General features: G+C 37.5%; 1 protein-coding gene across 2 annotated transcripts in view; it reads left to right on the forward strand.

Annotated features, from left to right (window-relative positions):
- Positions 1 to 13,157, forward strand: part of HERPUD2 (HERPUD family member 2) — a 60,836-nt gene that overhangs the window by 30,253 nt on the left and 17,426 nt on the right. For both annotated transcript variants that reach the window (XM_011973045.1, XM_011973039.1), the window contains one exon: positions 1,147 to 1,301. In XM_011973045.1, the coding sequence (XP_011828435.1) occupies positions 1,147 to 1,301 (155 nt within the window). The remainder of the gene's footprint in view (positions 1 to 1,146; positions 1,302 to 13,157) is intronic.

A 13,157-nucleotide genomic window follows, 5' to 3' on the forward strand; every position in this document is an offset into this window, starting at 1 on the left:
AGCCTTTCCCAGTTTATGTTCCTAAGAATCCAGACTCCTTAGTAAGATATTTGATATCTATTGTGTGTGAAGTAACATTTTAAAGTAAGTTTTTGTTAGTCTTGCAAAAGACTGGTGTGGGCTGTTTTGCAAAAGACTGCTTTGGACCTTTCACATGGCAGGACTTAGCATGGGAGTCATGCAAAAAGACATCCTGTCAATAGGAAGGCAGTACGGGTAAAATACAATTTAATAAACTTGTTAAAGGAAGGATGTTAAAGTAATACTGTACCTAGCTTTTTAAAGTGGAAGAACTGTAATTTATGTAAAATGTAATTGTGTTTTAAATGTACATGAAACACTTGACAAACTATTTTTAAACAAATTGGGATGGTCTTCAGGGAGTTATATTGTTTACGGTTACTGAATCCATGAGCACGAGAATAAAAAAATTTGAGCATGAGAATAAAAAAATCCCGATTAACATTTTGATCCTCATAGTTCATTTTGTAAAAAAGTAATATTTGTTGGTGATTTCTGTAAACTAATAGAATTTTAGAACTGAAAGGAATCTTGAAAATTTAGTCCAATCTCATTTTCTGTAGGAAAGTGGAGACTCTGAGAGGTTAAGTGAACCTTTAAGGTTATACTTCTTGTTAATGTCAGAGATAACACTAGATTTTAGATCTTTTGATTTCTAGCCTGTTTCTCATACTTTAAACCAATGTGTTACCAATAGGATGTTGTACAGTACTTGGCACATAGTAACTGTTTAAATGACTCAGTAATTAGTACCATTTATTGAACACTTTATATGTGTTAGGCATCATGAAAGGAGCTTTGCATTAATTTAATCATGTGAAAAGAGCTTTTTATGCATTAACTTAATCTTCAGAATTTAATATGCTGATTTTGTGTATTATTCTGCTCCTCAGCCATTTCTAGTTGAAAAAATGGAATATTTTAATTTAATTAAGCAGTTTTGATAAGTTTTGACTTATCAAAATTAAAGTACTTATACTGGACACAAGATTTAAAACAGTAAATTTCTGATATTTAGTTGTTTTGTGGAGGGATTTCATGAATACATTTTTAGTAATGTGCCTGTAATTTTATGATTGTAAAGAACTAAATCTCCTTTTAAAGATTACACATTTTTGTTTGTAGAGTTCAGATCATTCAGGATCAACAACTCCATCATCTAGTCAAGAAATGTTGTCTTTAGCTGCGGGTTCTTCCTCGGAAGGATTGAGGCAGCGTACCCTTCCACAAGCACAAACTGACCAAACACAGAGTCACCAGTTTCCATATGTAATGCAAGGGTAAGTGAAATTGTGGTAGCTGTGGAAAGTGATTGGGGCCCCCTAAAAATGAATTCCTTTTGATTTTTACCATAGCCTCTTTGCAGCAATTAAAGTACATTTTAAATTTATTCATATACTTGTTTTTATATTTTGAGAACTAGAGGGTTAAGAAGAGCACTGCTTTTGAAACCTGACTGCACATCAGAATCATGTAGGGCAGCGCTTTCAATCTTGAATATTTGTCCTAATCACTGGGAGACCTTGCTGAGCTTCAGGTTTATATTCAATAGGTATGATGGGGCCTGAAAATCTGCATTTCTGACAAGCTCCCAGATGATGCTGATGCTTCTGATGTTTAGACCACACTTTGAATAGCAAGGATCTATGTAACTAATTTTTTTTTTTACTCAGTCTCATTATAGATCTACTCAATTTAGTCTTCAGGGGAATGTGGTTGAGTGAAGGTATATTTGGAAGAGTACAGATCCCAGCAATCTGTTTTTAAAAGTTTTTAAAAGTTCCACAAGTGTTTCTGATCAACTTGGTAACAGCTGTGCTAGAGTAAAACCATGATGTATTACAGAGATATGTTAACCGCTGCATGTTTTCCAGGATCTTTGTTGTATTGATAGTTTTATAAAGCAGTTTTCTTAAGAAGCTTGCCACAGTCACCCTATATTTAGCAATTACAGCAGGCCCTTTGGGTTGGGCACTTCTAGAGGAAATGCAGCCACAGGTAAAGCAGATCAGAGAGTAGGATCTTGGAGAACATGGTTTGGACCAGGGTTGTGTTGAAAGCAGACTGTTTTACTGGGGTATTATTGTTTGTCATTTTTGAGCTAAAGGAAGCTTGAGTAACAGGTAGTGATAATTTCTGTGTTGCATATCAATCCATGGGGCTGCAGTGTGTGTCACTGGTCTGGATCCATGATGATGGAGCAGGAAATGAGAATATGGCTAGGACCTCAGAATTGTAATGTAGGTGATGTAGCCAAGGAGTAGCTATTGACTGCTGTGCTAATAAACAGGATAGCATAAACACTCAGGTACTTTTTAGTTAGAACTTTTAACTTAATTCAGTTATTAATATAGAAAAACAAAGCTGAATATATAGCAAATAGAAGAGAACTAATTTGTCTAAGATTTCTTGAATGTGAAGCCTTTTCTTTCAAAATAAGTGTTTAGATGAGGCTGGTTGTAGACTTTCATAAAGTACCTGTGAAACTATTTTTGTTTTCAGAAAGTAATTACTGTTAATATAAACCAAGATTTATTTGTAAAAAGCAGTGTTCTCAGAGTTTATATTATGGAACAGTAGCTTAAAATACTTCCTATCTTATGACAGTAATTCATTTCCTTTCTTTTTTACAGAGTAAGTTCCTCTCAGTTTTTATAGAGTGATTTTACTTACTTTATTTGGTGGTAGTGGTGGAAGGTGGGATTATAAATAAGCCTGGAAGAGTATATAGTGCCACGTTAATAGTGGTTATCTCTGGATAAAATTTTTAACTCTTTCTCATACTTGTAGTGAATATATTTTGTAATAAACAAATCAAGCTTATAAGATTACAGGTCTTCAGAATAAGACCATAGATACATTGGTAAAAGATTAATAATTTCTCTAAGCTAGGCTATTGAGAAAATTAATAAACATAAAAGACAAAAGCATTCAGCTCTTCGAAATATATTAAGCAGATTAGAAAAATCTGAAATAGTGTTTATTTTGCCAAAAGTGAATGTTAAAGTACTGAACAACAAAGATATTTGAGGTTCACTTAGGGAATCTATTACTAGATGAATAATATTTTATTTTAAATAATGAAGGCAGTATTGCTTAATGATTGTACAGATTCTCAAGCCAGCCTGTCTGGGTTTGAATCTTGTGAATCTGGGTCTGAATTTAGTGACTAGTTTGGGCAAGTCTCTTCTCTACTGTGCTTCAGTTTTCTCATTATTTGAGGGATAATGGAACTCTTACAGGATTTCTATGTGGTTTAAAAGAGTTAGTGTATATAAAGTGATTAAAACAGTAACTGGCACGTAGTGATGTATTAGCAATTACTTATAAATTCTTTCATCCTCATAAGTGAATGTTATACATTCAGCAAACAAATTTATAAGCATCTCTGTGTATGGTACACTAAAACAGTCGAATGAATGCTTGTGTTAGGTGCCAGAAAATAAGGCTTTATATTTGGAGAGAGTATTTTGTGATTTATGAAGCAATTGATGTGACAGTTCAGTAATTAGGTTATTCAGTTCAACAATGAACATGATTTAACTTATTCTCATAGTTGTCATTTTGTACTAATGAAGACTTTATACTTGTCTTTAAGTAAATTTTATTTAACATAGTCTTAGCCTTAAAATGTGCAAGAGCAGTAATTGAGTGACCTTGAAGAATTCGCTATCAAAATAAAAAAGCTCTGCTCTTTATTTTCAAACTTCAGTATAGCTTATATTTAGCTAGTGTGCATGTGTTGTTTACCACCATGTAGGTTAGTATTCTCAATATTTAGTGAGTGTGTTAAAACTGAAAATTGCTCATTTCTGGTCCCTGCTTCCTGAGGTTTTGAATCACTAGTTTTGAGATGGCGTTCAGAAGTCTGCCAATCTAACAATATCCTGGGAACCTCACTTTGGGAAATCCTGATGTAGTTGATTGTTTGCCTACCTAGCTCTTGAGAAAACATGAGAAGGACAAAGCAATACATCACCTACCACACTGTCTGTTCATTTACAAAGTTCCATTTATAAGTCTTGACGGTTTTTAGACTCAGTCTGTTGTGCTGTTTATTTACTCTAACAATTACTGGCTGGTTTATAAAACACCCAGTTTTGTACATTCAGTTTTTCCTGCTGAAATATTAACAGCCTTGTTTTATAACAGATCTGAAAAGCTACTTATTGTACCCATCTATATTGTCTGTTTTGTTAGAATTTATTTTTAAAATTGTTATTCGCACATATTTATGGAGTTCATGTGATGATCATTACACATGCATAGAATGTGTAATGATTAAGTCAGGGCATTTATGGTATCCATCATCTGGAGTATTTATCATTTCTGTGTGTTGGTAACATTTCAAATCTGCCCTTCTAGCTGTTTTGAAATTTACAACATTGTTGCTAACTGTAGTCAGCCTACTCTGCTATATTTATACCCATTAACCAACTTCTCATCTTCCCTTCATCACCTCACCCCCACCACTCCCAGCACCCTTCCTAGCCCCTTGTGTCTATCAGTCTACTCTCTACCTCCATGAGATGAATTTATTTAGCTTCCATATATGAGTGAGAATATGAAATATTTGTTTTTCTGGCCTAGGTTATTTCACATAACATAATGACCTCCAGTGCCATTTGTGTTGCTGCAAATGACAGGATTTCATTCTCTTTTATGGTGAAATAGTATTCTGTTGTGTATATGTAGCACATTTTATTTATCCATTTGCCCATTAACGAACACTTAGATTGATTCCATCTTTGCTATTCTAAACAGTGCTGTAGTAAACATGGGAGTGCAGGTATCTTTGACATACTTTTCCTTTGGATAAATAGCCAGCCAGTAGTGGGATTGCTGGATCATGTGGCAGTTTTATGTGTAGTATTTTTTTTTTTTTTTTTTTGAGAGAAAGTCTTGCTCTGTTGCCCAGGCTGTAGTGCAGCAGTATGATCATACTCCTGGGCTCAAGCAGTTCTCCCACTTCGGCCTCCCAAAGTACTGGAATTACAGGTATGAGCTACCACACCCAAACTGTGTTTAGTTTTTTGATAAATCTTCATACTGTTTTTCCATAGTGGCTGTACTAATTTACATTCCCACCAACAGTGTATGAGGTCCTTTTTCTCCCCATCCTAGCCAGCATCTATTGTTTTTTGTCTTTTTAATAATAGCCATTCTAACAGGGGTAAAATTAAATTTCATTGTGGTTTTGATTTGCATTTCCCTACTGAGTCATGTTGAGCATTTTTTTTTCAGATACCTGTTGGCCATTGTATGTCTTCCTTGAGAAAGAGCTATTCATGTCCTTTGCCTACTTTTTAATGGGATTATTTGTTTTATTAACTGTAAGAAAAGTTGTATGAGTTCTTTATATATTCTACATATTAGTTCCTTGTCAGCTGAATAGTTTGCAGGTATTTTCACCCATTCAGCAGTTGCCTCTTCACTCTGTTGATTGCTTCCTTTGCTATGCTTTTATGCTTTTTAGTTTAATATAGTTTCATTTGTCTAGTTTTGTTTCTGTCATCTGTGTTCTAGATGTCTTAGCCATAAAATCTTTGATGAGACCTATATCCTGAAGTGTTTCCCCTGTTTTCTTTCAGTAGTTTCATATTTCAGGTCTTAAGTTTAAGTCTTTAATCTGTCTTGAGTTGAATTTTTTATATGGTGAGAGAAAGGAGTTCAGTTTTATTCTTTTGCATGTGGCTAGCCAATTTTTCCAGCACCATTTATCAAAGGGAGGGTGTTCTTTCCCCACTGTATGTTCTTGACACCTTTGTTGAAAATCGGTTGACTTTTTGAGAAACATTTAGAAAAAAGAAAAAAGGAACTACATGGATTTATTTCTGGCTTCTCTGTTATGTTCCTTTGGTCTTCTGTGTCTATTTTTATACCAATACCATGCTATTTTGGTTACTATAGCCTTGTAATATATTTTCAAGCCGAATAGTGTGGTGCCTCCAGCTTTGTTCTTTTGTTCAGGATTACTTTCACTGTTCAGGCTCCTTTTTTGTTCTTTATGAATTTTAGGATTTTTTTTCTAATTCTGTGAAAAATGACATTGGTATTTTCATTGAATTTATAGATTGCTTTGAGCAATATGATAATTTTAGTGATAGGAGCTCTTCTGATTCATGAGCATAGGGTGTCTTTCCATTTGCTTATATCCTCTTCAATTTCTTTCATTAGTGTTTTATAGTTTTTCTTATAGATGTCTTTAACCTACTTGGTTAAATTTATTCCTAAGTATTTTATTGTATTTTTTTTTTTTTTGTAGCTATTGTAAGTGGGATTGTCTTCTCAATTTTTTTTCTTTCTTTCTTTTTTTATTTTTATTTTTATTGTTTCGAGATGAAGTTTTGCTCTTGTTGCCCAGTCTGGAGTGCAGTGGCACAATCTCAGCTCACTGCAACCTCTCTCTCTTTGGTTCAAGCAACTCTCCTGCCTCAGCCTCCCAAGTAAGTGGGATTACAGGTGTCTGCCATCGTGCTGGGCTAATTTTTTGTATTTTTAGTAAAGATGGAGTTTCACCATTATGACCAGGCTGGTCTCGATCTTCTGACTTCAGGTGATCTGCCTGCCTTGGCCTCCCAAAGTGCCAGGATTTACAGGCGTGAACCACCACACCCGGCTCGATTTCTTTCTTAACTAGTTTGTTTTTGGTGTGTAGAAATGTTACTGATTTTTGTATTTTGATTTTGTGTCCTGTAACTTTCCAAATCTAAGAGTTTATTGGTGGAGTCTTTATCTACAAATAGGGATGGTTTGACTTCCTCTTTTCCAATTGGGCTGCGTTTTCTTACTTTCTCTGGCCTGATGGCTCTGGCTAGGACTCCCAGTACTGTGTTGAAAAAGACTGGTGAAAGTGGGGATCTTTGTCTTTTTCCAGCTCTTAGAGAAAAGGCTTTCAGATTTACTTATTCAGTATGATGTTAGCTGTGGGTTTGTTATATATGGTCTTTTTTATGTTGAGATGTTCTGTCTATGCCTAGGTTTGTTGAGAGCTTTTATTATGAAGGGATGTTGAGATGATCATATGGTTTTAGTCCTTCATTCTGTTAATGTGATGTATCATGTTTATTGATTTGCATATATTGAATCATTCTTGCATCCCTGAGGTAAATCCCATTTGATTATGATGTATTCCCTTTTTGATGTGCTGTTGGATTTGGTTTGCTGTATTTTGTTGAGAATTTTTGTGTCTGTGTTCATGGCTGATCTGTAGTTTTTTGTTGTTTTTGTTGTGTCCTTCTCTGGTTTTGGTATCAGGGTAATGCCTTGTAGAATTCCCTCCTCTTCAGTGTTTTGGAATGGTTTGAGGAGAATTGGTGTTAGTTCTTCTTTATAAGATTGGTCAAGGCTGGGCACAGTGGCTTATGCCTGTAATCTCAGCACATTGGGAGGCTGAGGTGGGTGGATCACTTGAGGCCAGAAGTTTTGAGACCAGCCTTGCCAACATTGTGAAACCCTGTCTCTACTAATGCAAAAATTAGCTGGGCGTCATGGTGCATGCCTATAATCCCAGCTACTCGGGAGGCTGAGGCAGGAGAATCACTTGAACCCAGGAGGTGGAGATTGCAGTGAGCTGAGATTGTGTCACTGCACTTCAGCCTGGGCAACAGAATGAGACTCTGTCTCAAATAAATAAATAAATAAATAAATAAATAAATAAATAAATACATAATAACCACAAAAATTAGCTGGGCATGGTGGTGTATGCCTGTAATCCCAGCTGTTCAGGTAGCTGAAGCATGAGAATCACTTGGACCCAGGAGGTGGAGGTTGCAGTCAGCCAAGATTGCGCCACTGCACTCCAGCTTGGGCAACAGAGCATGACTCTGTCTTAAAACAAAAAACAAACAAACAAAAAAACAGTTTTGCTCAAATTTGGCAGTGAAGCCATCCAATCCTGGGCTTTTCTTTGTTGGGAGATTTTCTTTTTATTATTACTGATTCAATCTCATTACTCATTATTGGTCTGTTCAGGTTTTTCTGTTTCTTCCTGATTCAATCTTGGCAGGCTGTGTGTGTCTAAGAATTTATCCATTTTCTCTAGATTTTCTAGTGTATTAGTGTGCAGTTGTACATAATAACTTGATTATTTCTCTTTTGTATTTCTGTGGTATCAATTGTAATGTTTCATTTTTCGTATCTGACTTTATTTATATGGGTCTTTTTGTTTTCTTGGTTACCTAGATAGTGGTTTATTGATTTTATCTTTTAAAAAAACCAAGTTTTTATTTTGTTGATCTTTTGTATTTTTTTTCAGTCTATCCTGATTTTTATTATTTCTTTCCCTCTACTAATTTTGGGTTAGGTTGTTCTTGCTTTTCTAGTTCTTTGAGGTGTATTGTTGGATTGTTTATTTGAAATCTTTCTACTTTTTTGGTGTGAGCATTTATTACTATAAACATCTCTCTTTGTCGTATTCCATAGGTTTTGGTATATTGTTTTTTGACTTTCATTTGTTTCAAGAACTTTTTGTTGTTTTAGAGATGGTCTCACTTTGTTGACCAGGCTGGAGTGTGGTGGTGTGATCCTAGCTCACTGCAGAACTCCTGGGCTGAAACAATCCTTCTGCCTCAGCTTCCTGAGTAGCTGGGATTACAGGCACATGCCACTACACACCACAAACATTTTTTATCTCCTCCTTAATTTCTTCCTTGGCCCAATGGTCATTTAGGAGCATATTGTTTAATTTTAATGTATTTTGTACAGTTTCCAAAGTTTCTCTTGTTACTGATTTCTAGTGTTATTCCATTGTGGTCATAAAAGATACTTGATATGATTTTGATTTTTAAAAATTTGTTGAGACTTGTTTTGTGGCCTAACATACGGTCTGTTCTGGAGAATGGTCCATGGGCTGATGAGAAGAGTGTATTCTGTACCTGTTGGATGAAATGTTCTGTAAATGTCTGTTATACCCATTTGGTCAAAAGTGCAGTTTGAATCCAGTGTTTCTTTGTCAATTTTTTGTCTAAATGATCTGTGTAATGCTGAGAGTCAGGTGTTGATGTCCTTAGCACTTATTGTATTGGATTCTGTCCCTCCCTTTAGGTCTGATCATGTTTTCTTGATAGAGCTGAGTGCTCTGTTGTTGGGTTCATATATGTTTAGAATTGTTACATCTTTTTGTTGAATTGATCCCTTTATCATTATATAATGACCTTCTTTGTTGTTACTGTTTTTAAATTAAAGTCTGCTTTATCTGTTATAAAGATAGATGTTCTTGTTTGCTTTTGATTTTTGTTCACTTAGAATATCTTTTTGCATCCCTTACTTTCAGTCTGTGTCTTTACAGATGAGATGAATTTCTTGTAGGCAGCATATGGTTGGATCATTTTAAAAAATTCTTCAGCCCCTCTGTATCTTTTAAGTGGAAAGTTTAATTCATTTATATTCAGAATTATTATTGATATGACAGGGCTTATTCCTGTCATTTTAGTAATTGATTTCTGGTTTTTGTGTAGCATTTATTCCTTTCTTTCTCTAATATTGTTTTTCATTGTAGTTGGTGGTTTTCTGTAGTGATGACATTTAAATTATTTCTCTTTTTTATTTGTGTTATTTGCTCTACCAGTGGGTTTTATATTTTGATGTATTTCCTTCCAGGTATAGGGCTCCCTTGATTATTTCTTGGAGGGCCGGCCTAGTGGTGATGGGTTCCTTCAGCTTTTACTTGTCTGGGAAAGACTTTATTTCTCCTTCATTTATGAATGATAACTTTGCTGGGAATAGTATCCTTGGCAGAGAGGTTCCTTCATTTTCCTTCCTTTTCTCCCTTCTCTGCTTTCCCTTCCCCTCCCTCCTCCTCTTCCCTCTCTTCCTCCCTCCCTCTCCTTCCTTTTCTTTCTTTCCTTCCTTTCTTTCCTTCCTGCCTTTCTTTCCTTTTTTCCTTTCTTTTTCTCTCTTTCTTTCTTCACTTCAAATATATCTGCTTATTCTCTCCTGGCCTGTAAGGTTACTGCTGAGAAATCTGCTGGTAGTCTGCTGGGGATTCTAAGCATTAAGTGACTGGATGCTTTTCTCTTGCTATTTTTAGAATTCTCTCTTTGACTTTGACAGTTTTACTATAATGTGCTGTGGAGAAGACCTTTTTGAATTGTATCTATTTGAGGATTGTTGGGTGAGGTGTCAGAGCCCTGGCACCAGGAAGTGGTCAACTCACAGGTTGGTTAAAAGAATTTACTGACAACAGTACAGGTTTGAAAAAGGAAACTTTATTAGAAAGGAAGGATGCTGCAAAATGGTGCAGCGGGGTGCCTCAGTGAGAGGACTGAGCGCACCGTGGTGGATTTTCCTTAGGAGCATTTATAGACTTTAAGACAGTAGCTTAGGGTTGTAAAATTAGTTTCAGCATGGCATTCCAGAGATGTATAGAAATTTTAGTTACTTATAAAAATTGAAAGAAGCCTGGAATCAGATGCTGACTTTAGATACTAGGGAGGTTTGATTACCTCTAAATTCCCCAGATAAGGAGTCTTGCCTCTGGATGGCCTGTTTGATGGTCACCAGGTAGTCTTTGCTCCCTTCTAAATTGCTCAGATAAGAAGTTTTTATCTCCGGGCCTGTTCAGTGGTCACCAGGTGATTTTCACTCCTCAGGTACTTTTTAATGATATCAGTGTCTTTGGTAAATTTCTCATTTATATCCTGAATTGTTTTTCAGATTTTTAAATATTGTTTATCTGAATTCTCTTGTATTGTGCTTCTTTAATATCATTATTCTGAATTCATTTTCTGGATTTCACAATTTTATTTTCACTGGAATCAATTGCTGGAGAATTACGTTCTTTTGGAAGTGTCATATCTCCTTGCTTTTTCATGTTTCTTCTATCCTTATGTTGATATTTGTGCATGTGGTATAACAGTCCCTTCTTCAGTTTTTTGAATTTGCTTTTGTAGGGGGGGCACATTTTCCTAAAGATGTGTCTATGCTGTTGTTTGGTAGGCCACTTTGGCTTTGATTCTGTATATATACCATAGTATAGTCTCTGTATGAATTTTGTCAGGAACAGTGTCAGTAGTGTCTGATTTCCTCAGTGTCTCAGGGTGCAGTTTTTAGTGGAGGCTGTGGTGAAGTTTTGCTGGGGACAGGGGTGTCAGGTGGGCCAATCTTTAGGTCCTAGCGATGGCAGTGGTAGGCTGAGTATGCCTGTCCTTAGGCCCCAGTGTGGCATACGCTGACACCAGTGTGAGATGGTCCAGGTGGGCCAATTCTTGGGGGGCCTCCAGCCAGTTTGTTTGGATGCCATCAGTGACAGTGGTGAGCTGGGCAGTTTGGCATGTCGTCAGGCCCCTAGGCAGTGGATATGCCATGGATTATGGCAGTAGAAGGTGGGACAAACCTCTGGCTCCCAAGCGGTCTATAGTGGTGTTGGTGATGATTGCAATGGGTTGGATGGGCCAGTTCCCAAGCCCACAGATAGTGCATGCACATGTGTGTCTGCTGTGGTAATAGTGGCAGGTTGGGTCCTCAGGCCTCTGGGAGGAGTACTCAGGTGCCAACAGTTGCGGATGGGGTAATCCACAGGCCCCTGGATGGCACGCTTAGCCACTGGAGGTGGGTGGAACTGGGCCAAGCTGGCTTGACTTCAGGCCCCCTGTTGGTTTGTGCAGCTGCTGGTTCTGGTAGGCGAGGATGGCATGATCCCCAGACTTCCAGCACAGTGCTCGGGAGATGTACTGTAGCCTGTTACTGGGAGGGCTGGCTTGCTTTCAGTGACAACAGTCATAAATTGGTGGGGGGTACACTTTGGTCTCAGATGGAGCTGCAAGCTTGTAGCCTGTCCTCAGGATACGTGTAAATGCTCAGTAGCACCATTCACGGGTATGGGGTTGCTGACAATGTCTTGCACTTTGGCCCAAGATACATCAGTTAGCAGCACCACCTGGGAGTGCACGGGGGATCTCAGTGAGGCTCCAGGGATGTGAGATTCAGGGGTTCTTGGGCCCCAGGGCAGGATGCAGCCCGATGGAGGTTGGACTCTGAAAATGATACCTTGCTGTAGCTATTTAGGACTTAGGAGGTGTATGGGACCCATTGTGAACTCCTCTTGAGCAGCGCCTTCGCGTGGTCTCCTGTTAGTCTCGGGGCCGTGTGTGTTAAGGGTCTCTCTTGTGGCTAGGATTACAGGAGTCTGCAGTGGGAATGTAGACTGCTGGGGGTCCCCACTTAACCTTTCCCTGCCCTGGGGAGCCTTTCCAGCCTCCCAGCCCATCCAGTGCAGCAGGCTGCCTTGCTTCTCTCTCCTTCCTTGCCTTAGGTGTTTCCTGTCACTTCTCTATTGAATTCCAGCTTTCTGCTGATCTACTGGAAGTGTAATTACCTACTCAGTATTTTTGTTCTTTTTTGTGGAGGAAGTGAGTATCAGTTGCCTCTAGTTAGCCATCTTGAAGCCCCTCTTAGAATCCCTATTGTCTGAATTTTTAAAAGTAAAAATTTCTTATAGCCTAACACTCAGAAATAACCGTGTAGACCCAAAATAAAATTCTCAAGTCCCCCAGCCATCTGAGTGGATCTCTCCTCTTAGCCCAGGCACTCCAGAGTGAACCTGAAAAACTGGTTCAGGCCATGATGGGAAGGGAGGGTTGGACATCCCTCATTATACCCTCTTCCCTTTTGGAATTCAGGAAAAGCTGACCAACGTTTAACATCAACACAGACCTTAAGTCTAATAAGAAACATTTACAATCTATTCTCTCTGAAGACTGCTACCTGGAGCTTCATCTATAAGATAAAACTTTGGTCTCTACAACCCCTTATCATAACTCAGACATTCCTTTCTATTGATAATAATTCTTTCACCCAATTGCCAATAATATTTTTTAAAAATCTACCTATAACCTAGAAGCCCCTGCTTTGAGTTATCCTGCCTTTCTGGACCGAACCAATGTATATTTCACATGTATTTGATGTGTCATGTCACCCTAAAATGTATAAAACTAGGGTATCCCCTGACCATCTTGGGCACGTGTTCTCAGGATCTCCTGAGGGCTATGTCACAGACCATCAGTCACTCCTATTTGGCTCAGAATAAATCTTTTCAAATATTTCACACCATTTGACACTTTTTGTTGACAACCATTACTAACATTTTAGTAACTATCCTTCTAAACGCTTTTCTACGTATACTTTTAAAATAGAAA

Source organism: Mandrillus leucophaeus, unplaced genomic scaffold, assembly GCF_000951045.1.
Source record: "Mandrillus leucophaeus isolate KB7577 unplaced genomic scaffold, Mleu.le_1.0 Scaffold100, whole genome shotgun sequence".
NCBI classification, from domain to species: domain Eukaryota; kingdom Metazoa; phylum Chordata; class Mammalia; order Primates; family Cercopithecidae; genus Mandrillus; species Mandrillus leucophaeus.